The sequence below is a fragment of the Paraphaeosphaeria sporulosa genome (genome assembly GCF_001642045.1).
Source record: "Paraphaeosphaeria sporulosa strain AP3s5-JAC2a unplaced genomic scaffold CC84scaffold_6, whole genome shotgun sequence".
Lineage (NCBI taxonomy): Eukaryota > Fungi > Ascomycota > Dothideomycetes > Pleosporales > Didymosphaeriaceae > Paraphaeosphaeria > Paraphaeosphaeria sporulosa.
This window is the reverse complement of record NW_017253365.1, coordinates 717,914-740,457: the sequence shown is the minus strand read 5'-3', so window position 1 is coordinate 740,457 and position 22,544 is coordinate 717,914. Positions and strand designations below refer to the sequence as shown.

Here is a 22,544-nt window from a genome sequence, read left to right as displayed (position 1 = left end):
ATGAAGACGAAAATGGAGACGTAGAAGGCGTCGAAGCCACGGATTTACCCGAAGAAGACAATGAAGATATCAAGGCCCTTGAGGATGACGCTGTAGACAACGAGGTCCCCGACTCTCTACCACCAGAACCCGTTGTCGACGCAGGAGCAGGATTCACTCCACCTGTTCCCTCCGCTACAACTATCTGCGTATAATTTCGCAGAAAATCGACGTCGTCGCCCAAAGGTCTCGGGTTCCTGCCTGAATAAGCACCTGAACGGCAGCAGAAGAGGAGAAGTGGATGAGGTAATATCTCACCACACCATGCTTTCCACCACCACCACTTGGGCTTCCCCGTTCTTTGCTGTGACCGTGAACCTCGCCGTCATACCCGGCCTCCGCGCAACTGCCGCTCTGGTGTATGGCCATGCACGAGGCAGCTGCGTTAACACACCAGCCGCGCCGCTCTGTGTCTTGGTCCCGGTCGGGCTACTGGTATACGAAGCCATCCCATTCACACCCTGCTTTTCCCATGCCTCGACCATATGCTGGACAATGGGATCGAAACCCGCGGGCTCCATGCCCAGCGGATCCAGCACCATGTCCTTCTTGAACCCCAGTATCTGCTTGGACAGCGTGTACACTGAGCGTGCGGGTGATTTGCAGAACCCTCTCAACTCCTGCAAGAACGTGTCCCATAGCTCGGTCGCGCGGGAATTGGCTTCGGAGCATACACGGCAGTCCCAAATCACGCTAGACGAACTACCTAGTCAGCCACGATACGGCAGAGGGGACGGGCGGACACACGCGTCTGTAAAAATTTTGAGGTTCTCTAATTCGCAGTAGACAGTCGCAAATTCCTTGTCCTGCTCGTATATGGGCTTGTCGGCGTGGACACCCTTCCACAGCGTTGTCAAGCTGCTGAAGAGCGGGCTGCAGGCGGTGCCTGTGAAGCACACGCGCTGTCGTTCGATGGGGTCGGTGGGGGGTGTGAAGGGGGCGGTGGAGGGGGCAGTGGAAGTGGAGCTTCCACTTGTGGTGGCGCTTGTCGTACTGGATACTCTGCTCGAGCTTGGCTCTACATGGCTTGATCCGGGACCTTCGATGACGTTGTATGAGCTGCTTTGCGTGTAGAGAGAGAAGCAGGTTATGGGTAAGACCTGTCCGGAGCAGGCTGTAAGCGGGTCAGGGATGGAAGAAACGATGGCCCGATTCTGTTTCGTAAGGACTCGCTGTGTGCGACTCCCCACACTGACGAAGGTACTGATGTTGGTTTCGAGCACTAACTTCGTGTGAGGCGTGCCGGCGGTTGTGAATCCAGTTCCGAGAAGAAGCAGAGATTGTAGCCGCATGTCGCAAAGTAAGTCCCACAGCTTGCTTGTCCAAGAAGAAAGAGGAAATGGTAAGTCACAAAATCGTTTTGCTATAGTTGTGGCATGTGTGTGATGGCAGCAAACGCCGTACTGTCACATTCAGATCCACCGTGTGAAGAACCGCTAGATCTATTAGCTGCAGCAAACAGGGCAGGCCGAATATCCTTTTTCATGATAACCTCATATCTTGATGACAACTTTCCCCACATGATTACCAGACTCCAGGTACTCGAATGCCTCCTTTGCCTGATCAAATTTGAACGTACGATCAATCAACGAATTTAGGTCCACCTCTTTCTCCTCGAGGAACGCGTTGAGCTCCTGGAAATCTTTCTTTGAACCGACTCTCGTACCTCTATTTTATTGTCAGCTACATTTAATAGTAATGAACATCTCACACAACAAAGAAATACTTACTGTATCGTTGCCAGCTTCCTCGTGACCAACATGAGCGCACTGGGCTCCCATTCGGCCTTCTGGTTATCCAGCATACCTACCATGGATACCATACCGTGCCTACTTCTAAGACTTTCAAGATCGGCAATGAGAGATGCGACGCCCGTGTTGTTAATGACGACATCCACACCTTTGCCGTCGGTGAGATGTTTCACCTGTGAAATTTGGTCAGGATGCGTTTTGTAGTTGAAGGTCTTGACCAGGGGGCTGAGAGAGGCGAGCTGTAAGAGTTTGGCATCAGAGGAGGAAGTTATGATTGGGGTGATGTTGGCGGCGATGCAGAGGAAAAGTGCGAAGCTGGAGACGCCACCTGTGCCTGGGAAATGTCAGTCGTCTCCTCCTGTCACGAAGATACCATTTACCCTGAAGCAGCATAGTAGTATCTGGTTGAACATCCCTCGGTCGGCCCAGAGCCGTCCACGCAGTAACTCCCGCACAAGGTAGTGTAGATGCCTGTCCTGATCATCAGCCTAGGCTTCTCCACAAGCGCCAACTAGCACTCACCTCTTCCCAAGTCAAATACTTCGGAACCCTTACTAACACATCCTCCGAAAAGATGACATACTCCCCCAACACACCTGGCCCCGCCCCCTGCCCCATAACGCTCCCGCCCAGCGTCCTCACTTCCTCATCCCTTTGCTTCCCATCAAGGTCGTCCATATTGAAACACGGACTCACGCGGTCGCCGATCTGGAACCCCTGGACGGAAGACCCAATGGCAGCGACTTCACCAGCACAGTCGGAGCAGGGGAGGCCAGCGTTTTCGTGGTCGGTGGGGTAGCGCCCGTTGAGCATGGCGATGTCGCGATAGTTCAGGGCGACAGCTCTTACGCGGATGAGAACATCGCGAGGAGCGAGTTGCTGTAGAAGGGGGGCCGAAAAAAGTTCAATTGTACGTGGAAAGGGACCTGACGTTTTACGGTAGGCGCGGTAGGTGTGGGGGAGGGTTTGGGGTGACATTGTTGTAGAAGTTTGGGCAACGTGTTATACTTTAGCTTGATTGAGAGAAGCTAAATGTAGTTTCAGATGGAATACTTTAGCTTGAGGCCACACGCAGTGAGGTCCTATCTATCGTCGCGAGGTAATCTTTCAAGTACTCTTTTGAGAGCCGTTGCACCATACAATGTGGTCGTCTCTGGGTTACGTCCGGCTGCGTACATTTGTAAGATGGGGTTTGTAAGTTGCCTCGTGATTACTTCGAACTTTTAGTAGCCCCGCTTCTGACAACCCAGCGCACTTTCTCTGTAGTATGCGTTCACTGAATAGCTCGGATTTAACACGCTATGTCCGCCTTGCATCCCACACCGTCTGCCCTCCCAGCTCACACGCTGGCGCCATCTGTCAACCTTCCTGGGTACAGCCGTTTCGGACATGCATTTGCCATCCGGTCTAGTTCATCATCATGGCACCTGAGCGCTATCGTTTTAGGGGGTAACGTGCTCAGATCCTGGAGACTGCCCTTTGATCAGCTGCAAATGGCCCCCAATTTCCTCACTTCCCTGCATCACAACGTCACAGCGCGATACTAGCACTTCATCACATCGCAATTTTCGTGCTCCATAACAGACAGGACCATAGGGATCTGTCTCGTGAAAGATGAATCCGATATCTGTCTCATCCTGCATCGCCGGCCTGCTGATTCTCACTATTGGGATAACAAAGCTAGTATAAGAATACGTGTCGGGGGGTCGAAGATGCTCCAAAACCTGCCCAAAACCTGCTCACGAAGACGAATGCCCTAGAACACATATTGCGCGACTTGCGCAATAAGGTCTTGCTGGATCCTGATGTATTGGCAATGTTCAAGTCCGCAGCAATGGACTAGACGGCGCCCGGAAAGCTCCTCCAACAATGCGAAGCCGATTCATCATCCTTGCTTAAGTAAATGCAGCGACAAAACTTTCTAACCTACAAAGACTGACATGGCCATTCAAAGAGGGCGATATGCAAGACAAGCTTACTCGATTGCGCTGCGTTCAGTATCAATTAGCGACACTAGTGAGTCATGATACAATGATGACTTCCACATTGACGCCTCAAGAAGTGCAGAGCTGGAGAGAGGAGGCAATTTATATTGCGATCTTGAAATGGCTGTCACTGCTCGACTTTGCATCAATGCAGAATGAGATTCTCTTAAGACTACACCCTGTACCATCTGCATGATCAATAACTGCTCCAGAATTCCAAAAGTGGAGTAGAGAGAATAATCTTGAGCCTCCTAGTAGATACTCTGGATGCTGATTATGATCAGCGCCGTGGTAATTCCACACCTATCAAAGGCATCTCAGCCTGCCAGACGTGGTCTTGCCTAATTCTTCAGTTGTGACCTGGATCTCTAAATCCTCAATGTACGGGCTTCACGTTCGAGGGCTTACCGCGCTGGGGCGTGGGGCCGGACACTTACGAGCTCTATCAAGGAGTCGGATTGGCATTCCATGCTATGGCATAGGCGAATCTGATCGCCTTCCCCCGAGTGGGTTTGCTCGGGAGCTGACGGACGGACGACGGAGCCCAAAGGGGGAGCAGGAAGGGCCAGTCACCCGTACTACCGCGAACGTTTAGAATGTAGCACGAGTCATCTGCTCTCTGTGATAATTCTGCCCTTCTAGCTTCCTGTAATTGCTTTATTTACAAATTGTGCACATTTGGTTCAGTACAAATTTACAATGACAGCGCTGCTTGCCGGCACTTCAATCAAGAGTTGCCCGCGCTTTGCAAAGACTTTCTCGCCACGGGTGACGTTGCTGAGACGCACTGGCCTGCCCTCGTCCAACTCGGCGGCATAGCTAAAGCCATCGAATGTCACTCCGGTGATGGCGTCACTTCCATTCGCAGCGAGTCGTTGCAGGGAGGCTCTGTTGCAGCGAGAAGGCACCTGCACCGCATAAGTCTCAACCGGACGCGGAGAACTCGACTTGAATGGGTTGTCGTCCGAAGTGTTGTATGACTGCAGATTGATGATGGCAATCTTGGCAAGCTTTCCGCTCTTGTACGAGGCGAAAGCGGACTGGAAGTCGTGCGGCAGCCCCAAATCGACGATCTTTGGGCGATCCTTGGTCAGGTCGCCGAGGAAAGCTGCGGTTGCGACATTGCCGTAGTATGGTGCTTTCGTCCCTTTTGTTGTGTTCTTGGTCTGAATCGGTTGCCACGCCTGGTAACGATAGTTTGTGCCTTGGTGCATGTGCCATCGTCCAATGCCTTTCGAAACCAAAGTCAGAGCATAGTCAAATCCCCAAAGCGCAGCTCCAAAAGAGTTCGAGACACCGCCAATGCCCTGTCGAGCGAGGGAGTTGCTTTCGCCGAGTATGTAGGGAGCATTCTTGGGGAGTGTGCTCCTGTTGGGAATGTTGGATATGGAAGTAGATACTGCCAGAAGCTCATTCACAGCGCGTTTGTTGTTGGTGTGATTCATCAGCGTTCCTTGCAGAGTGATCCCTGGATTGCCTCGGGCGCCAATATACCTTTCCCATTATGTCAGCATGCGTGCAAGGTCGGATCTTCCTTTGCCACTTACTTGTGTTGAGAGATGATTCCCACGGCGTTGTCGTCATTCAAGCCTTCTTCGAACACCCGAGCAGCACTGAAGTTGCTCAAACTCGGAGAGCCTGCAAGCGAAGGAGCCAAAAACTTAAATTGCTCACTGGAAGCCAATTTCGGGCAAGCTTTTTTCACTTGTTGGCGAATCTTGCGAGTCCACTCCAGCCATTCCGCAACATAAGTCGCCTCGCTCCAATCAGAGCCCCGAGGCGGAGCTTGTGCGAGGGTTATATTCATCAAATCTGGTTCATTGCCTAATTCCCAGCCGTAGAATCGATCTTGGAGAGCATGACAAGCGAACGGGACCGATTCAAGAAGTGCCTGACGATGCTCCGTCGAGTTATCTGCCAGATTGAAGCCGTGGGAAAAGTGCACGCCTGGCCAGGTCCGGTAAGACTCGAAGAATGCCGGACCGATTGTCTGGTTTGCCGGATAATCTGGGTTGCTTTGGGAGAAGGACTGTATTACTGCCAATTTCTGTGAAGCATCGAAAATGGTCAGGTCTTGGGTGTTCCCGCCGACTCGAACAAGAGGTGGACTGCCGGCATATGCTGCGAGATTTTTGAGAAGTGTGTAAGAGTAGGTATTCGGTTTCGACAGATTCCCTGCAAAATCTGCGAACGACGAGAATTCGATGGAATAGGACAGGAAGTGATCCAGAGGACTCTTCGCGTCTTTCGTCGGAGAAGCGGGAACGAGGAGATTCTGTGAGGAAGAAAGGGGCGACGCAGACACGAATGCCGCCAAACCCAGGGCAGTGTGAGTGAATGTCTTCATTTTGCCTGATTTCATCACCTGCAATGAGCGGGATGCTCGACGGCGGGAGGTGACCCTCTATACATGAGCAAGTCCTAGATGAACGATTCCGGAAGAGTGATGGCTGCAAAAAGCATCGGAAATAGCCCATGGATACCCGACATCATGTTTCCGGCCACATGCCCGTTTGAGCAGATATTCAAATGCCGACTGCGTGCTGATTGGATGTGCCTGGCCATCGGCGTTCGAATAGGCGATTGAAGAGGATCGGACGAGGCCATTCACAATGTTTCTATGCGCGGCGCTGCTTGGAACCGAGCGCCAATTTCGGAAAGGTGGGGGAGAAGACGGATGGCGTGCGGAGACGTGTGGAGGAGAATCTGGGGCAAATGAGGGGGACAGCTGTAAGCATCCTAGCTTTTCAAGGAAGTTCGCGTCAGTCCTTGGAGCATCCTTGCTCTTCGCAATTTTTGCCGCGGCTTGCAGAAGTACGCGCAGTATAACAATCGGACAATAGGGTGGTACCTATCTTGAAAGAATTGCGATGGCCAATTGGTACGTAAACCTCGCGTCGTAACGCGAGAGTCCCGCCAACACTTGAAAGTTAGCAAACAGGGGCTAGCTTCATTCACAATCCGACACATGATCTGCTTATCTCGGAGGGATCACAAAGACTCGGCCTTCAATAAACCAAATCTTCGTATGCATAGACAGGCAGCCTACTCTCTATAATTCTTCTTTCGAGCCAAGAGCCACGTCACAAATCAAATCACGTCCTTCACAGGCCAAGTGCGCTCGAAAAGTAGGACAGAACAGTACTGTAAAGTCCATCTCGAAGGAATTCCAGCACCCCAATCTCAATCATGCCTCTTAGGGAAAACGCTACACAAACGCCAATACACCATGCCGCCCTGCAAGCCATCTCGGACTAAACCATGCGGCGACCTGAACACTTCATACAGTCGCGGCAACGCAGTAAATCAATCCATCACCAGTATCCACCAGACCAACACGTCAACGCCAATTCCAGGCACAAACGATGTACGGTGCTCTACCCGCTCGCCTTCGTCTGCTTCTTCGCCGTGCCAATGTGCGTGTTGTGCACCTTAGTCGCGAATTTAAGACTCGTAATCGTCTCCTGGAGATGCGCCTGCAGCGGGGACACCATGACGAACATGAGCGTCTTGCTGTTACCGCCGAGCGAGTATTGCAGGAGATACGTAAGCTGCGATCCACGTTAGCACACTGTTCTATGATTCTTTCGCCGAAAAAGCTTACCCTTGAGTTCCGGTACGGGATATGCGAGTTCTCTTTCGACGAGCCCAGCGCATTGATCACGTCGCCAAGACAGCTCAGACTCTTGTTAATGTTTTGCGTCTCCTTGAGGCGTGCGCCTTCGGCTTTGCTGTGGTCCAGGCGTTCGGAACCAGCGAGATCGACGAGGTTCAGCGTGCCTTCGCTGCGTTCGCCTGTGACGCTGTTCTCGCCTACAAGCTTCAAAATGAAGACTGAGTGCGAGCGTGAAGATCGCATGTTCGCCTTCGTTGCGGCTACCGTTCTGTTCTTATCGGCTCTCTGCAGGATTTCTTCCACCCGGTCCGGTCCATCCAGAGCCACGGCTACCGCGTTTTCCAGCGTAGTCTGCTTCTTTGTGGGGTCGTGACGCACTTCAATCTTCTTCTTGTCGAGATCTTCGGAGCGGCCAAGCAGATCGTTGTAGGTTTCGTTGTAGACTTCGACGAAGGACCCTTCCATCTTGTACTGCCAGCCCTTCTCTTGCAACCGCGTAGCTTCAGCATAGATTTGAGCAGTGGCGCGCGGGATCATGCCGTCGGCAGATGACATGGTGAATGTCTTTCCAGAACCTGTTTGTCCGTAACAGAAGATGCAAACATTGTAGCCGTCTAGTGCGCTTTGCACTAGCTGGCTAATCTCTTCGAAGACTTCTGCATTCTGTGATCCGGGGCTAAATACACGGTCGAATGCATAGGAGTAGGTCTGCGTGATGTTCGTGCCCATTGCGCTAATTTTTTCAGGGCCTTGCACTGCGACCTCTTTACTGTCGGTGTCCGCATCAGGGAAACCGATCTTCGCGGGATCAGTCTCGGAATCGTGGGCGGGGCGTACACGGCACATCACTCTGATGTTGCCTTTTAGCTCCTGGACTTGGTTGTGGAGCTTGCGACGCAGTGTCTCTTCTTGACGGAGTTTCTCTTGAGCTGCCTCGGCGACAGCGAATGCTTCTTCCATTCGACGGTGCAACTCGTTGAAAGCTGATGATTGCGCTTGGCTATCCGACTCCAGGAAGTCGATCTTCTCCTTCATCGCCTTATTGGACGCTTCGAGCCTGAGGTTGATGGTGGTCGCGTCTGTGAGCTGGCCTTGCAGCGCGTTCTTCAATAATCTCTCCCGGTCGAGCTCGGCTTTGATGTTGGTCAACTCGCCTTGCAGCAATTGGTTCTCGCGTTCTTTGGTATCAGCTTCCAGGCGCGCGTTTCTCAGCTCCGAGTCGAACTCTTTCTGCACGTCTTGCTGCTCTCGTTGCCTCTTGCCTCGCTCTTCTTCTAGCTCGGCCTTTAGCCTTCTCTCCAAGGCTTCCAATTCTTCCTTGTGCGATTTGAGAAGCTTCTCAATCTCGGCTTTGAGTTCTCTTTCAATCTTCTCGGCAAGATCCTTGTTTTCGTCTCGCGCACGCTCGAGATCTCTCTTCCTTCGATCGAATGCATCCTGCATGTCGTTTTGGTACTTTCTTCGGAGGTCATCAACTTCGTATGAGTGACTCCGCTTCACGTTCTCCAATTCCATGGAAATTGTCGAGTTGAGGCTTTTCAGATCAGCAATGTTAGTTTTGTATTCCTCGAGCAGCCTCTTGTATTCAGTGCAGCTGTCCTCCAATGCAGCATCTAGAAGAAGTTGGTCAGCGAAGGTGCCGTAATTGGCCCGGCTTCTGACGTCGAGCTGGACCCAGAAAACTGCGTCTTGCACTTACTTTTGGTCTTATAAAGGTCAATACTCTCCTGTACTTTGGACTGCTTATCCATATCCGCCTCCATTTGTTCCTTCCATGCTGCAAACTGAGCCTCGAGCGATGCGACGCGGGTATCGTCGAAAACTGGAACACGTTCATTAGTATTCTTGTTGAGGAACGGTGTAACTGGGGTGCGCGGCCTTCTTGGGGACTTGATCATTGGTACAGGCGGGGGTGGCATTGCCCGACTAGGCGTATGCCGAGGGATATAAGACGGATAAGGAATGTCCAGATTCTTGCCAGCGATTATACCACGCCTCATACGACTTTTACGACCTTGACCGCTCGAAGCTCCCAGTATGAGGGCTCCAAAGCCATGCAAGATGTCATCGCAGTCGGTATCGGCAGGTTCATACGGTGGCGCACTTTGTGGACACATAGACGAAGGAGACGAGATAGACCGCTGCACCGGCGGTCGTGGTCGCTCTCGAGGTACATTGAGGGAATACATGCGGGTTTCGGGTCCTCGCGAGGAGTTCCTCTGTACATGGAGCCTACCTACGCTCTCTTTGGAGTTTGTAGAATATGAAAAAGGGTGCCCACCTTGGGGTTCAGGTTCCGGATCGTGCTGCGCCATTGAAGTCGCAGGACGCTGGTATTGGGATCGGCTACGGTTGTGACTGCCGTAAGAAGATTTTGGTCTCGCGGGCTGCGCACTGACGGGTCTTGAGTTGTGGCCAACGCTGCTGCTTGAAATCGTGGTTTTGTGCTTCGGTGCTCGGGTTGAAGTAGACCTTGAAAGTGAGTTGGAGAATCCGCGGCTGCCGTTGCTGACGGCGTTCTTGACTGCATTGTTGATCGGACGCGAAGATTGGGGCGCTGCAATCCTGGAACCAAATGGCTCGACTGCGCGTTCAGCGAGTGTCTTCCGTTGCTTCGATTCCGGTTCCGGAACTGTAATCGTTAGATTTGCACGACCACAAAGATGTAGGGAGGAGCGTACGGCCGCTGGGTTTGTGTTTTATGCTTCCGTAGGACGGAGGGCCCATCGCGCCGCGGCTGTTTTGCATGGCGTCGGTCAATTCGCTGAGGCCGGTCGGGCGTGGGATACTGGTGGGTGACGTAGGATCTTCCTTGAACAGCGACGGAAGCTTTGAAGGTGGTTTCAGGCCCGAAGGCTTCGCGAAAGTCTGCAGAGCAGGTGTGAGCGACGGCAGGTGCATAGCAACGGCGCACCTACCTGATTTTCGTTCACACTGTCCATTGCGGGTATATCCAAACTGGATTGCAAACGATAATAAATATCAACAAAGCATGCTACGTCGACGTGACGGTCGAGGAGACGGCAGCGATGGTTGTCGTGTTCGCGGATCGCATGTTTAGACTTCGAACCGACGTAAACAGACGACCCCTGCAAACGTTGGCCAGTGCAGCCCACTAGCGCAACGACGAGCTGTGGAACTGCGAAGTCAATATCCAGAGGTAAAGGCAACGACACCAACGTCTTGCGCTTTTGCTAGCGTCTGTGTGCATCTTGGATTAGTCTTCAGTGTGTCCAGGGGATCTCCACGCCCACTGCTGTTCGCAATGCTCGCATGCCGCGCGGCTTCAAGTGAGCACCATCTCGAATATCGAGGTACGTGTTCACGTAGAGAATCTATACGTTGAAATGACGAAGAGCTGCTTGCACGTCTACCATCGATATCAGCCTCAGTAGAGGTAGACTGTTGCTGATCGATATCTTGCCATACTTGTGTCCCTCTTGTAAAATACTTCTTTGGTCCTGCGTCTCCTACGCCACACGTATTACACATTGCTCACTTTGATAAGTCCTGCGCAATCTGTGCATGATAAAGCAGGAGAATCTTGGCAGAAACAATCCAGAGGCGTAATCAGAAGAAAGAGGAAGAATAGGGCTGTGAGGGCATGCGGCTCCGGAACGAATCGGGGTACATTTGATTTCAAAAACCTCATGGGTCACGCCAGACTATCAAGCTGTAACTCGAGACATACACATACGCACGTAGACAAGGGGTTGCTTCACTTGCAAGAAGTTGGTAGCCCGGCGTCTTACCAGGTTCATCCAGGACGACACCCGAGCTTTGTCGTAGTTCCATCTGCAGAACCCAGCCTGGCATTCCACCATTGCCATTCCGACACTGAGCTCGTGACCTTCGATGCATGGAAGCGTAGGGATCGGCACTTTTCCATATGACTTGGACGTGCGACGGACCGCTCCTCACTCGCCACAGGCGGTGAAACCGACGAATCAATGCGGTTGACAGCTTTCACATGCTGGCGACAGCGTGCCAGCAACTTGGCTCCATGGACCTACTATAGTACGCCAAAAGTCATTGCGAGGAGCGGAATGCGGTCGCGGCAGCGCTGGCCCGAGCCACAGACGGGACAATCGCTGCGGGTGCCAGGATCCGGCGGTTGAGGAGGTGGGCGGGCAGAGTGCGCTTACGGCTGGCGAAGCTTCTCATAGGCTGGGGTGAAATGGCTCGAGTGCTAACCGCCGTGCTACGAGAACAGGCCCATCGTGCGCAGCACCAAACGGCCACAAACAGAGGCGTGGTCTCGAGGGCTTGCCATTGCGGCAGCGGCTCCTTGTGCACCGGGATGCAGGGCGCAAAGCTTACGACATCTCTCTCGGGGGCTCTCGGCTGCAGAGACAAACATCAGAAGCAGGCGAAGGTGCTGGCGCTTGACGAGCATCGCGGCGGAGCGTCCAATTGGAGGTTGAAGGCAAATGCAGCGCCATGTCCAGAGGCCTGGCCGCCGGCTGGGGGTGCCAGGATGAGGTGTGCTCGAAGCGAGTCTAAGAGTGCCATCAAGAGTGCGGCAAGGCCCCTGCTGCTGCCACAGCGGGAGTGGCTCCCAGTTGAGCCTTCAGCTGCCACCACGACCATCGATTCGCCTCACAGTCTATCGAATTCTACTTCTCCCGAGTCGCTGTGCACTGCGCTTTCCCCGGGATCACACATTGCCACTGTGTTTGGCTGACAGCAGCTGTCTGGTGTGGGGGACCGCTGATGACCAGCTTAAAGTGAACACTCATTTCCGCTTAGCGAGCTAGCCCAGCCTCGTCGAAGACGGCAGCGATCCTGAGCTCCTTACACCTACACCCGCGTCCTGCACTCTCTCCGCGCTCGCCGCGACCGTCGCTTCGTCTCGCGCAACGCCCGGTTCTATTTGACGTCGACGTTGCCATCGCCCGCGAGTCTGACCTGCGCTTGCGACCGAGGCACCTTCCCCACAACACAATCACCACGCGACTACCTGCCGGCACGCAAGGAGCGACCGCATCCACGACACACTCCCGCATCGGCCGCCCATCCAAAGCTCTCGTAGCTCAACCATGAGCCACGAGCCGTCCACCCAGGCTGCTGCAGACGCCTCTGGGCAGCCGGCCGTCGCGAAGCTCACTGCGACCGATGTCACTCCCGACCACGCCAACGGCACCGGTATGTAGGATGCGCAGGCCCAGCCGCCCCAGCACACGCTCCCCACGCAGCGCCCACTGACTTGCTATCCAGCATTCAATACAGCAGCGCCGCAATCGTCCTCACAGGGCCCGTCCGATCTGCAAAGAACGACGTCCAAGACCCTCGACGGGACAGAAGCATCTGCATCGCCCGACAACGCGCCCAAGAAGAAACGCTCATTTCTCAATATCCCTCGCTCCAACTCCCAATCCAACGAGGAGCAGACCCCAACCGGCACTGGACTCAGTGGCGCAACCGTGGCGGACTCGGAGAGCATCGGTCGAGGCTCGAAGCGGAGCTTTTTGGGCAAGCGCCGGGCGGGGAGCACAGCGAGCAGTAAGCGGTCGCAGCATGCCGCAACGTCGGAGAAGGCCGAGCCACCTCCACCAGTCCCGGCTGTAATGGACGGCCGCGAAGGTTCGACACGGAGCAAGGCGAAGAAATCCGGAGGGCTATTGTCGTGTTTGCCATGCTTTGCACCCAAGGATGCCACTCCGGCTGGAGAAACCACGGAAAACGTCAAGAAAGTGGAAAAGGTCCAGCCCGCACGCAACTCGCAGCCTGTCCACAAGGCCGACCCAACGGCAGAGTCAAGTACTGCAGACTCCAAGGAGCCGCTGGATGAAAAGAGTGCTGGTGAGACGATGGCTGCTGATCGTGAGGGGATATACGGTGATGGTACGGCCGACACGCCATCCCAACACGGTCCTCCCAAGATTGTGACAAGAAGCTCGTCTAAGAAGCAAGCAGATACGCCACTTCCTCCGCTACCAAACCAGCCCGGTACTTTGCAGACTGGACCGCAGATCAGTGTCCAAGGCCCTACTCCTGGGACGACACCTGTGCACCCGAGACCTTCCCATGAGCAACAGCAGATAATACATGATCGGACCGATGCGCAGGAGGAGAAGGACCAGGACATTGAGATGAACGATGTGCCTCTCGCGTCAACCGATGTACGGCACGAAGGTGATGACGCTTCTACGGATGCCCAGAACGAGATTCCGCCCAAGGTTGACCTTCCTCCGCCCCCACCGCTCGAGCAACGGCAGATTGCCGTTCGTGATCAGACCTCGGACACCAGCATGTCTGAACCTCAACAAAAATACCTTTTGGGTCCCATAAGACCAGAGTTCAAGGGAAAAAAATGCCTCGTGCTAGACTTGGACGAAACCTTGGTTCACAGCAGCTTCAAGGTAATCTTCACAGTCTCGCGTTTCAAGACTTGTCTGACCTTGTATAGATTCTAGCGCAGGCCGACTTCACCATACCTGTAGAGATTGAGGGACAGTATCACAACGTATACGTGATCAAGCGACCTGGCGTTGACCAATTCATGAAGAGGGTCGGCGAGTTGTACGAGGTTGTGGTCTTCACTGCTTCCGTATCGAAGGTATGTCTTCAGGTCGTGCCGTCGAACGTTCCTGACATTATCGCAGTACGGTGACCCTTTGCTTGACATCCTCGACATTCACGGTGTTGTTCACCACCGCCTGTTCCGTGAGAGCTGTTACAACCACCAAGGCAACTATGTCAAGGTAAGCTTTCCGCCTCCTTCGATGATGTGAAGTGACTCTAACTATACGCAGGACCTCTCCCAGATCGGTCGCGACCTCAAGGACACTATCATCATCGATAACTCGCCCACGTCTTATATTTTCCACCCGCAACACGCGGTCCCGATCAGCAGCTGGTTTTCTGATGCTCACGACAACGAACTTCTGGATCTGATACCCGTGCTGGAGGACCTTGCCGGTGCCCAGGTTAGCGACGTTAGCTTGGTGCTTGATGTTGCGTTGTAGGGCGTTATGTTGCCTTTTCGATACCCCCTGTTGATCTTCGACCGCGTTATACTTACCCCAATAACCGGAACTTGGCCAAGGCTAGACTCCGGACTCTACCCTTCGCTTCGGATGAGAACCCTATCCAGGGCGCTTCTTCCGTACTGTAACTTTTGTAATAAGTTGTAATCTGCATAATGGAGCGGACCTGCATGCAGCATCTTTGGAGGCCGTAGAAGGAAGAATTGCATCTCCTCTACGACGGGTCTCTGAACCATGCTGTGAGCACGTCCCATCTTCAACACGATCATCTTCGCCACACAATACCCTTCCGCACTCGCCCAAGCAGATGGATTTTGTTCATACAAAAGTACCTACCCACACACATAGTCGCATTTGTAAAGAGGAGGTCGCAAAAGAGATGGAGCTGGTGGGGTTGAGGGCGTTTTGGGAGGGACTGCTTAATTTTGGTATCATCGCTTCACGTATACCCGCTCGAGGGTTGCAAGTAACTATCACATCTCCTATGTACACGTTCCTTTTGTTTTTTCAGAGTGCTGCTTGTTGCTTTATTGGCATGGCTGGCGGGAGCATTTCATCCTGGGGGGCTGTGTAGTCGATAAAAGCGCGACATCACGCCCTTTACTTCGTTCTTGTTATTGTGTTTGTAATTGGAGAGATGGAGAGCAGGTAACGCGTGGGGATGTATACGAGTAGTTGAGGGCTTGTAGTGAGAGTTTGCTTGCGGGGATTCCTGCCAGCGTACGTAGATAGTGAATACACATTCCAAGTCTCAAACTTTCAAGCCCATGTGACTGCGCGTCGGTAGATCCTAATCTCATCAACCGGTCCTGAAGGACTTGCTTGTGGTCGACGCGTCTCACAGTAGATCCTGAAACTGAGACAGCGGGATGGCGGGGATTGGCGCAGCGGGCTGTCATCCACGTTATGAAGTCTTGGCGTACGCCAGCAACCGAATTTCACATGCACGTAGCAAGCTCAGGGCGAGACATGACTCGCTGGTTCTGTCCTCATCGACGAATGCTCATGCGACGCAAGTAAATTCGGGCGACCTGCATACGGAACCACGCCACCTGCTACTTTCACCTCGACACAGCCTTTTCAGACCCGACTGCCCCGCGCTGAAGCTCATGGCCCGGTAGCGACAGAGCTTGGAGACGTATTGCGGGAACGAAAGACACCCAGCAGCAGCCATGGAGAAATACTCGCAATTCAGGGATAAGGGTACGTTGCTGCAGCTCGACTGCACATACAGAGGGAGCCAGGCTGACCACACACCAGGCACCGCAATCGCGCCCTTCCTCCCCATTCCTTCGCCCCCCGCAAGCCTCTTCTGGACACCCATTCACGCCATCCTCTTCGCCGTCCGCCTCTTCCCCGTCCTCTCGATCTCCCTCTTCTACTTTCTCCTCCTTGAGATCCTGCCGATCCCTACCACGCTCAAGAAATGCGTCCTCTGGCTGCTCCTCGCAGTCCCTGGCGTATGGTGGGTCGACCTGCAAGTCGACGGCGTCAAGCGCGGCCGCCTCTCTGATAAACAAGCTGCGGGCGCGCTCCCATCCGCCGGGGATGTCGTCGCAAGCAGCTTCACGAGCCCGCTCGACCCGCTGTACCTCGCCGGCATCTTCCACCCTGTGTTCGTGCGGACATGGCCCGCCGAGAAGGGCGTGCAGGTCATCACCCTCTGGGGCGCTATCTGCATGGCCTTTTCGCGCCCGCAGATCGCGCCGCCTCCGGGCACGAAGCTCGTGCAGCTGAGCGAGCTGAGTAAGAGATATCCCGACAGCATCATCTGCGTGTTCCCAGAGAGCACAACGACCAACGGCCGCGGCATCCTCCCGCTATCTCCTGCGCTCCTCACGCTCGATCCTACGTCCAAGATATACCCTGTCAACCTGCGCTACACCCCCGGCGACATCACCACGCCTGTCCCCGGCGCCGCGGCAAACTGGGTCTGGAAGTTGCTCTCAAAGCCGACGCATCAGATGCGCGTGCGGATTGCGCGGCCGCTGTATAATTCTACGTCCATCGATACGCCGAGGAGTGAGAAGGCGAACGCGAGCGCTGTGGACAAGAATATGGGGTACGAAACGAATATCTGGGACAGTCCGGGTTTGAGGAACGGGCTACATGCCGGGTGGGAAGGGAAGGCGAAGGGAGAGGAGGACGGGCAGAAGATGTTGGATCGGGTTGGCGAGGATCTTGCGAGGCTGGGGAGAGTGAAGCGCGTGGGGCTGGGGTTGAAGGAGAAGGTGGAGTTCGTGAAGGTTTGGAAAAGTAGGCGGAGATAGAGAGTCGGAGCCGTCGAGAGATTGTAGAGTGATGGGTTTGCGGGGTGGTGTTGGGGCTGTTGTGATGCATTTACAGGTGCATTGGCGATGGAAAGTATGGTTTGCACTATGACTTTTTCCTGGCAGCAATTTGGGAAGTTACATGTAGCGATACTTAACAGCGGGACGATATATTACGCAAAAGCTCCATCTCATCTGACGTCTCCGCCACCATGTCTGCAAGGGTTTCAGCATATCACGTGCCTATCTACTTCGGCCAGGGCTCCTCAGCAGTATAAATACAGCCCCAAATCCATCTTTCTCGCAGCACGCTTCTTCTGCCTATTGAGCACTATAATGCGTCGAGGAAATCTATGGAGTCCTTTTAAAGCTTTTGACTTCCATCCCATGGGGATCGGTGCGTCCTTACGTGACCTAAACACATCCGCGCATTGCCCATGTGCGTTTGTGGCGTAACATCGGAAAACAAATGTGGGTGTTCCTCTCCGACAGCATAAATATCACCCCAGATCCCTCGGTCCTCCCTTCACGTGATAGATAGAAGAAGCATGAGAGCGTCTGTGGCGTGGTTGAGCAGTGGAGACCGAAAGAATTGAGGGGGGGGGAGTGTTGGAGCTTCTAGTAATCTAAAGACTTCCTCCAGTATGTCGTTATAGGGGCACACTCCTGCCATACATGCATACTGAGCACTAAAGAAAACTCTACCAAGCTTCAGGGCTTCTCTAGAACTTTGGGTGAACTAAATGATGAGAGCCCGGCGCGTTCTGGTCCTGTACGGCCAACAGGCCACTAAATGCTAGTCGCGGGCCCGTCTTTGGCAGAGTCCAAACTCAGACAAAGAGGAGCTGATTGTTCAGCGTGGACCGTCCGACGGAAGTCACCTTACGTTGGCAGTACTGCACATAACAGGTAGTACGACGGTTGATCGTTAGTCGATGAAGCAAATTGTGTAGAAGTAACGAACAAGGGAGAAATCACAGGAGATTTTTTTTTTTTTTTTTTTTTCAGGGAGTGATTCGTTTGACCTGCATCATACCAATAACCAATGTCGTACTACACTTCTACAGTTGATCCTGCCACTTGAACGCGGGCTTGAAACCAAGTTCCTTCTTTGCTTTGTCAATCGAGAGCAGAGTATCGTTGGGACCAGAAGTAGGATTGTACTTGACGCCAGGGAAGGCCTTCTTGACAAGCTCATCGTTCGATTGCCTCATGCAAGTGTCTTCCGCAGCGATCAAGTACTGGTGGTGACCCTTAGTCTTGCTGTCCAGCGACTTAGACACCGCCTGACCACCATCCCTTGCATCGATGTAGCCCCAGCAATTCCAGTAGCGCTTCGTCGGGTCGTCCTGCCATGCCTCGAAAGTCTTGTACTCTTCTGGCAGCATAACGTTGCTGAACCGCAGCGAGATGATCTTGACTTCAGGGTCCCATCTTGCATACTGCTCGGCCATTGTCTCGCCAACCAGCTTTGACAATGAGTATGCTGATTCTGGCCTTCTCTCGTGCTCTTCCGTGATGGGCAGCGACTCAGGCTGATGAGGGTCGAAAGGAATGCCGATGAGTGTCTCAGATGAGGCGAGGACGACGTTCTTGATTTTGAGCTTGCGGCAGGCTTCTAGGACGTTGTATGTGCTCATGGTGTTGGTACGGAATTGACGCGAGCTGTTCGTCTGGCCGGGAGAAGGGATAGCTGCTAGGTGGACTACGGCATCAATGCCACTGTATGCCATATCCTGAACAGCATTAATTGGGATCGTGAGAGGTCATATGGGAAAACAAAACATACGGTGGTAAGGAAAGTCTCCAGCACCGCTCCCATGTCCTCGAGGTCAATCTCCACTAGGCGGTATGCGCCACCAAGACCAGACTTGCCATCCTCGCTGATACCAGGAGGACGACGAGTGTCGACTGAAATGACCTCCCAGCCCTCATCGGCAAGGTATCTGACTGTTGAGCGACCAAGCTTGCCGCTTCCACCGGTGACGATGACTCTGCGCTTGTTCTCACCTCTCTTTGCCTCGCCTAGGGCGAGCTTGTCTGTGAAAGAAGCTTGGGGACTCATAATGGATTGTAGGAAGTGTAAGCTTGGTGAACCAAAAAATTGCACAAGATGCGAGACTCGCGCAGAATATCTCTGGGCTTTCCTACCAGCGCTTACGTCATTGACTTCATATGTTCAGCCGCATCTTTAACCAGGTGTTCGGTACGTAGACTCGGTATAGTACACAGCGGGCCAATCATGGCAGATGAGGGGCATTTTTCTGCGGGGAAAGTCTTCTCCGCGGGGTGACCACATCTATGACCCGCATTCCCATAAAACTTGTCTTTACCCGGGTTCGCTTGGCTGAAGCTTCTTTGACAGGTCGTCCAGGTCGTAGGATACTCGAAAATAGATATGCTGCATATGTGCCATGCCAAACCCCCCCAGGATCGTGTTTCATTGTGCGGATTCCTTTTCGCTGCGCGAATGGCGTGGGGAAAATTCGAACATGAAGGCGATAGAAGCCAATGCGCATGTCTCTCTGTTAAATCCTGGGAAAGAGTCAAAGCCACTAAACAGTCATATTTCCCGAAAAGAACTACATTTGATATATCCGGTTTTGTTTCGCGAACGAACAAGGATCAGGCCGGATAACTTAATGGTATAGGTAGGTGAAAGGGCGTGAGAGCTTGAGAGCACGGAGCTGATAACCAAATCTGGATGGGATCCGTTGCATTGCTCCCATAGTGTCTTCCCAATGATGCGTAGTCATCCATCATAATCCAAGCAAGGTGGTCGCGCTTGTGTTACTGCACCTATGAGATCGCGGAAGCTTGCGATGAGACCTGGAGCACAGTCACTGCTTAGCAGGAACAGGGGGAAAGCCTGGCGCTCGCTCCATCCCAAGGTGTGTATGGTGTATGCCCGCGTGATTGTTTTCAGGGCTCCTTGGACCATACGAAGACAGTAACCATGGCCATGGCCAAAGGACAATCGGGCGTCCTACACCAACTGAGCGCCGTCAGATATGATAAGTCGGTGTGGAAAGAAGTTGTTTGCTGCGATGTCCAACGCATTGCTACCAGGTCTCAACGGTGAACGCTGCACTTCTAGTCTGGCCGTCAGACCACGTTCATGTCGCTGAGTGGACTCCATATCTCTGGTCTGCTTTCTTATGGCACTAGTTGTAGATCGGAGAGGTCACCATGCATAAACCAGCCCCTGACCCTAAGTGCGCGCTGGAATGTGGCACTACATGTTATCCCCGACCACCTGACGTATTTGCCAGAGGCTGAATGCTGACTCCAAAAGTCCATGCTTCTCGATCAATTGCTTGCCTGTGTGGAGGAAGGCTGGGCCAAGAGAGCAAATGAACATATCTATGTGCTTGCTGGATCTGGTGTGACCTCAAATCTATCGACAGAAGATTAATGTGTGCACCTGAGGCTGGTTCCAAAATTCAACACTAGAGAGATAATGTGAGGTAGAGGGATGGACATGGTATTTCCAGATAGCATAAATACCACTCTAACCCCATAGAATTTTCACCACTCGATGAAAGGGGACTGTGTCACAGCATAGAGGATGGTGTATGTATTCGATATCGGTGGGATTGCGAAAAAAAAAAAAAAAAAAAAAAAAAAAAAAGAGGGCCTGGATTATCCTCATGTGGTTTAATATTCGATCACTAGAGGCCTATGTCATCCGATCTGAAGGAACTGGCCAAATCATCGCCTGTCAACGAATAATGTGCTCGATTATTGGCGAGCTTTACTATATGCCTGTATTTTCAGTCATGGGAAGCTCGAAACGCATTCGCGAAATTTCTCAAGTAATTCTGGTGTCGCTTCTGTCTGAGGTCATTCAAAAAATTGTTGATCGGATGGTATGTACTCCGGCGCGGACGACCTCCAAAATAGCACTGCATACCTGAAAATGTGTGCCAGTGGTTAGACTTCCAGCACTTATTTTGAGACTGCATCCGACGTTGAAAGTTCCCTGCAACTCCCATTTCCTCATAAACGATGTTGGGTTGGCTTAGATGCCTCCATATCTGGAGTGTTTTGCGTCCAAAAATGGGCGCCTCCAAGCCAGCAAAATCTTGGCACCGAAGAGTCTTAGATCTGCTACCAATCTATGTTCATTATATAATCGTTGTAAGGTGTAAGAAGCTTTCCCCTTCTTAGTTTTATTTCACCTAAAATCTTTTCTACCTGCACCTTCTAAAACCATGCCTACTACCCCTTTCTACTATTTATACTTATTAGCATAATGGCAAGTGTACCTATCTAGTATTTCAATCCTATTATTCGCATTGCCTTTCGACGACTTTAGGAATAGTGTCCTTAGAATACTCTAAAGCTTAATCTCTATGCCTCCGCTAGAAGGTTTTGTTACACCGCTAACACTTCGCTTAGATAAATGGATGGTATTACAAATTGCACTCAGCTAAATAACGGCTTAGATATTAATGCTCATGCGACCCACTTTGCTACCATAGCCAAGACACTAAGCTCAGTTACTACACTGAATGGCCACGAATCTACGCGCCATGCCATACAATGAGACTAGCCCAATTAGCAAAATACCTGACCAAGACTAATAGTGCCCTTTCTTTACTGTGCCTTATATTTGCATTAATATCTGGCTTTTGGTGTTCCAGCTTCAACCGCCAGCCCTAATCCTGGGTTCGACCATTACCTTCGGATCAATTGGAACCTCGATTTAAGGGAGCTCCACTGAATTTCGATATTTAGGGTGCGGTATAGGAGACGGCAGCTTTAGTGTGAGACACCTTAGCTGGATAGGCAGATATTGCAGGCTTTGATGACTTAGTATGACCAAAGCTGCGCCATCGAAAGTGGGAAGCACCATGTTAAGTTGAGTATATAATTGGCCTCAGTCTTGCCAACTGGATTTTCGCTGCTCTGGGTCCCTCGCCTTCTACATGGATAAGTAGTGTTCATGGTATCTACCCGCTACTCTGGCACCGCTGATAAACGGAATCCAGCCATCCCTTTGGTTCCTCCTTTCAGAAGGTGTCGTATGCTAGCTCATCTTGAAGATCGTCTACCTGCCGCGTCATTAATTACGTAGGTTGGTAATAGAAGCGCCTTGCACGTCTTAATAGTGTCTGAGCGGGAGGGGCCAGGCCTGTGTAATCTTAGCTGGGCCGTCACCCATTGCACGGAACTGCAAGCCTTAGGAAGATGATTGGCTTGGATTGCCGCTCCTGCAAAGTCAGTTTTAGAGAGAGTTAGATAAGGTAGACTTGGCCAGGCTACGACCCGCCGTATAGATAGGCAGGACGATACCGGCACGTACTCACCTAGTGTGCAATTGACACTAATTGGTGGAGTCTGGGTCCACTTGACCGAATGCATAACGGTAGGTTGCATTCTGGTATTATAGAGTAAGTGGAGGGAACGGCTAGAGCATCATATTAATTAATTAGGAGCCCGTTGGGCGCTAACCTGCCTCCATCATTTGATCCACCCCCGCCAGGAGCATGAAGTTGGAGGCCTGGATGAAGAAATGAGCCTAGGTTTGGGTCTCGGAGGTGCCGACGAGTGGAGAGTCATTGCTGGGAGCCCCCTGATCAACGTGCAGGCACTGGATTAGATAGAATTGTCATCTATAGGCTTGTATGATTGTCGGGCGGCCTCTTATGAAAAGGAGATGAATTTGCTTCCTACAGCATCTCTTCTAGGAAGCTGTTAATAGTCTGTTCCTTCCATCTTATATTTCCTAGCTAGAATTTCTATTATTAAAAGTATGAGCAGCGGTAGTAGTAGTGAAAGTAGTAGTGGAAGTAGTACTGTAACGGGGGTCGCTTGGCTTTGGGCTAAGCTGGCCTCGAAGGGGTTCTGGTGAGAAATGAGGGCTTTCGGAAGCGGTATAGTCGCGTTAG

General features: G+C 52.4%; 7 protein-coding genes across 7 annotated transcripts; 2 read left to right on the top strand and 5 right to left on the bottom strand.

The window, feature by feature from the left end:
* Positions 1 to 293: 293 nt before the first annotated feature.
* Positions 294 to 1,331, bottom strand: CC84DRAFT_1217993 (uncharacterized protein; the record flags this gene model as incomplete). The annotated part of the gene is made up of 2 exons (XM_018182951.1): positions 294 to 741; positions 787 to 1,331. 2 exons carry the CDS (start codon positions 1,329 to 1,331, stop codon positions 294 to 296), a joined length of 993 nt encoding a protein of 330 aa, XP_018034914.1.
* A 198-nt stretch (positions 1,332 to 1,529) lies between these two features.
* Positions 1,530 to 2,947, bottom strand: CC84DRAFT_1196693 (GroES-like protein; the record flags this gene model as incomplete). Its single annotated transcript, XM_018181483.1, has 4 exons — positions 2,313 to 2,947; positions 2,171 to 2,261; positions 1,770 to 2,124; positions 1,530 to 1,707 (listed from the first exon to the last, which is right to left on the bottom strand). The coding sequence occupies exons 1-4, from the start codon at positions 2,766 to 2,768 to the stop codon at positions 1,533 to 1,535; spliced, it is 1,077 nt and encodes a 358-aa protein (XP_018034913.1). The 5' UTR covers positions 2,769 to 2,947.
* A 1,511-nt stretch (positions 2,948 to 4,458) lies between these two features.
* On the bottom strand, positions 4,459 to 6,122 carry CC84DRAFT_1206206 (uncharacterized protein; the record flags this gene model as incomplete). The annotated part of the gene is made up of 2 exons (XM_018182021.1): positions 4,459 to 5,269; positions 5,323 to 6,122. 2 exons carry the CDS (start codon positions 6,120 to 6,122, stop codon positions 4,459 to 4,461), a joined length of 1,611 nt encoding a protein of 536 aa, XP_018034912.1.
* Positions 6,123 to 6,854: 732 nt separating this feature from the next.
* CC84DRAFT_1196691 (kinesin-domain-containing protein) lies at positions 6,855 to 10,430 on the bottom strand. Its single transcript, XM_018181482.1, has 6 exons — positions 10,310 to 10,430; positions 10,073 to 10,259; positions 9,673 to 10,023; positions 9,091 to 9,213; positions 7,380 to 9,004; positions 6,855 to 7,326 (listed from the first exon to the last, which is right to left on the bottom strand). The coding sequence occupies exons 1-6, from the start codon at positions 10,331 to 10,333 to the stop codon at positions 7,153 to 7,155; spliced, it is 2,484 nt and encodes an 827-aa protein (XP_018034911.1). The 5' UTR covers positions 10,334 to 10,430; the 3' UTR covers positions 6,855 to 7,152.
* Positions 10,431 to 12,718: 2,288 nt separating this feature from the next.
* Positions 12,719 to 14,359, top strand: CC84DRAFT_1092975 (NIF-domain-containing protein; the record flags this gene model as incomplete). Its single annotated transcript, XM_018174495.1, has 4 exons — positions 12,719 to 13,753; positions 13,801 to 13,950; positions 13,997 to 14,095; positions 14,147 to 14,359. Coding segments are annotated over 4 exons (1,497 nt in total), but the record flags the coding sequence as incomplete, so codon positions are not given.
* A 982-nt stretch (positions 14,360 to 15,341) lies between these two features.
* Positions 15,342 to 16,838, top strand: CC84DRAFT_1196689 (uncharacterized protein). The gene is made up of 2 exons (XM_018181481.1): positions 15,342 to 15,583; positions 15,641 to 16,838. The coding sequence occupies exons 1-2, from the start codon at positions 15,553 to 15,555 to the stop codon at positions 16,648 to 16,650; spliced, it is 1,041 nt and encodes a 346-aa protein (XP_018034909.1). The 5' UTR covers positions 15,342 to 15,552; the 3' UTR covers positions 16,651 to 16,838.
* An 834-nt stretch (positions 16,839 to 17,672) lies between these two features.
* On the bottom strand, positions 17,673 to 18,860 carry CC84DRAFT_1259911 (NAD(P)-binding protein). Its single transcript, XM_018184948.1, has 2 exons — positions 18,440 to 18,860; positions 17,673 to 18,386 (listed from the first exon to the last, which is right to left on the bottom strand). The coding sequence occupies exons 1-2, from the start codon at positions 18,713 to 18,715 to the stop codon at positions 17,712 to 17,714; spliced, it is 951 nt and encodes a 316-aa protein (XP_018034908.1). The 5' UTR covers positions 18,716 to 18,860; the 3' UTR covers positions 17,673 to 17,711.
* Between the last annotated feature and the right edge of the window lie 3,684 nt (positions 18,861 to 22,544).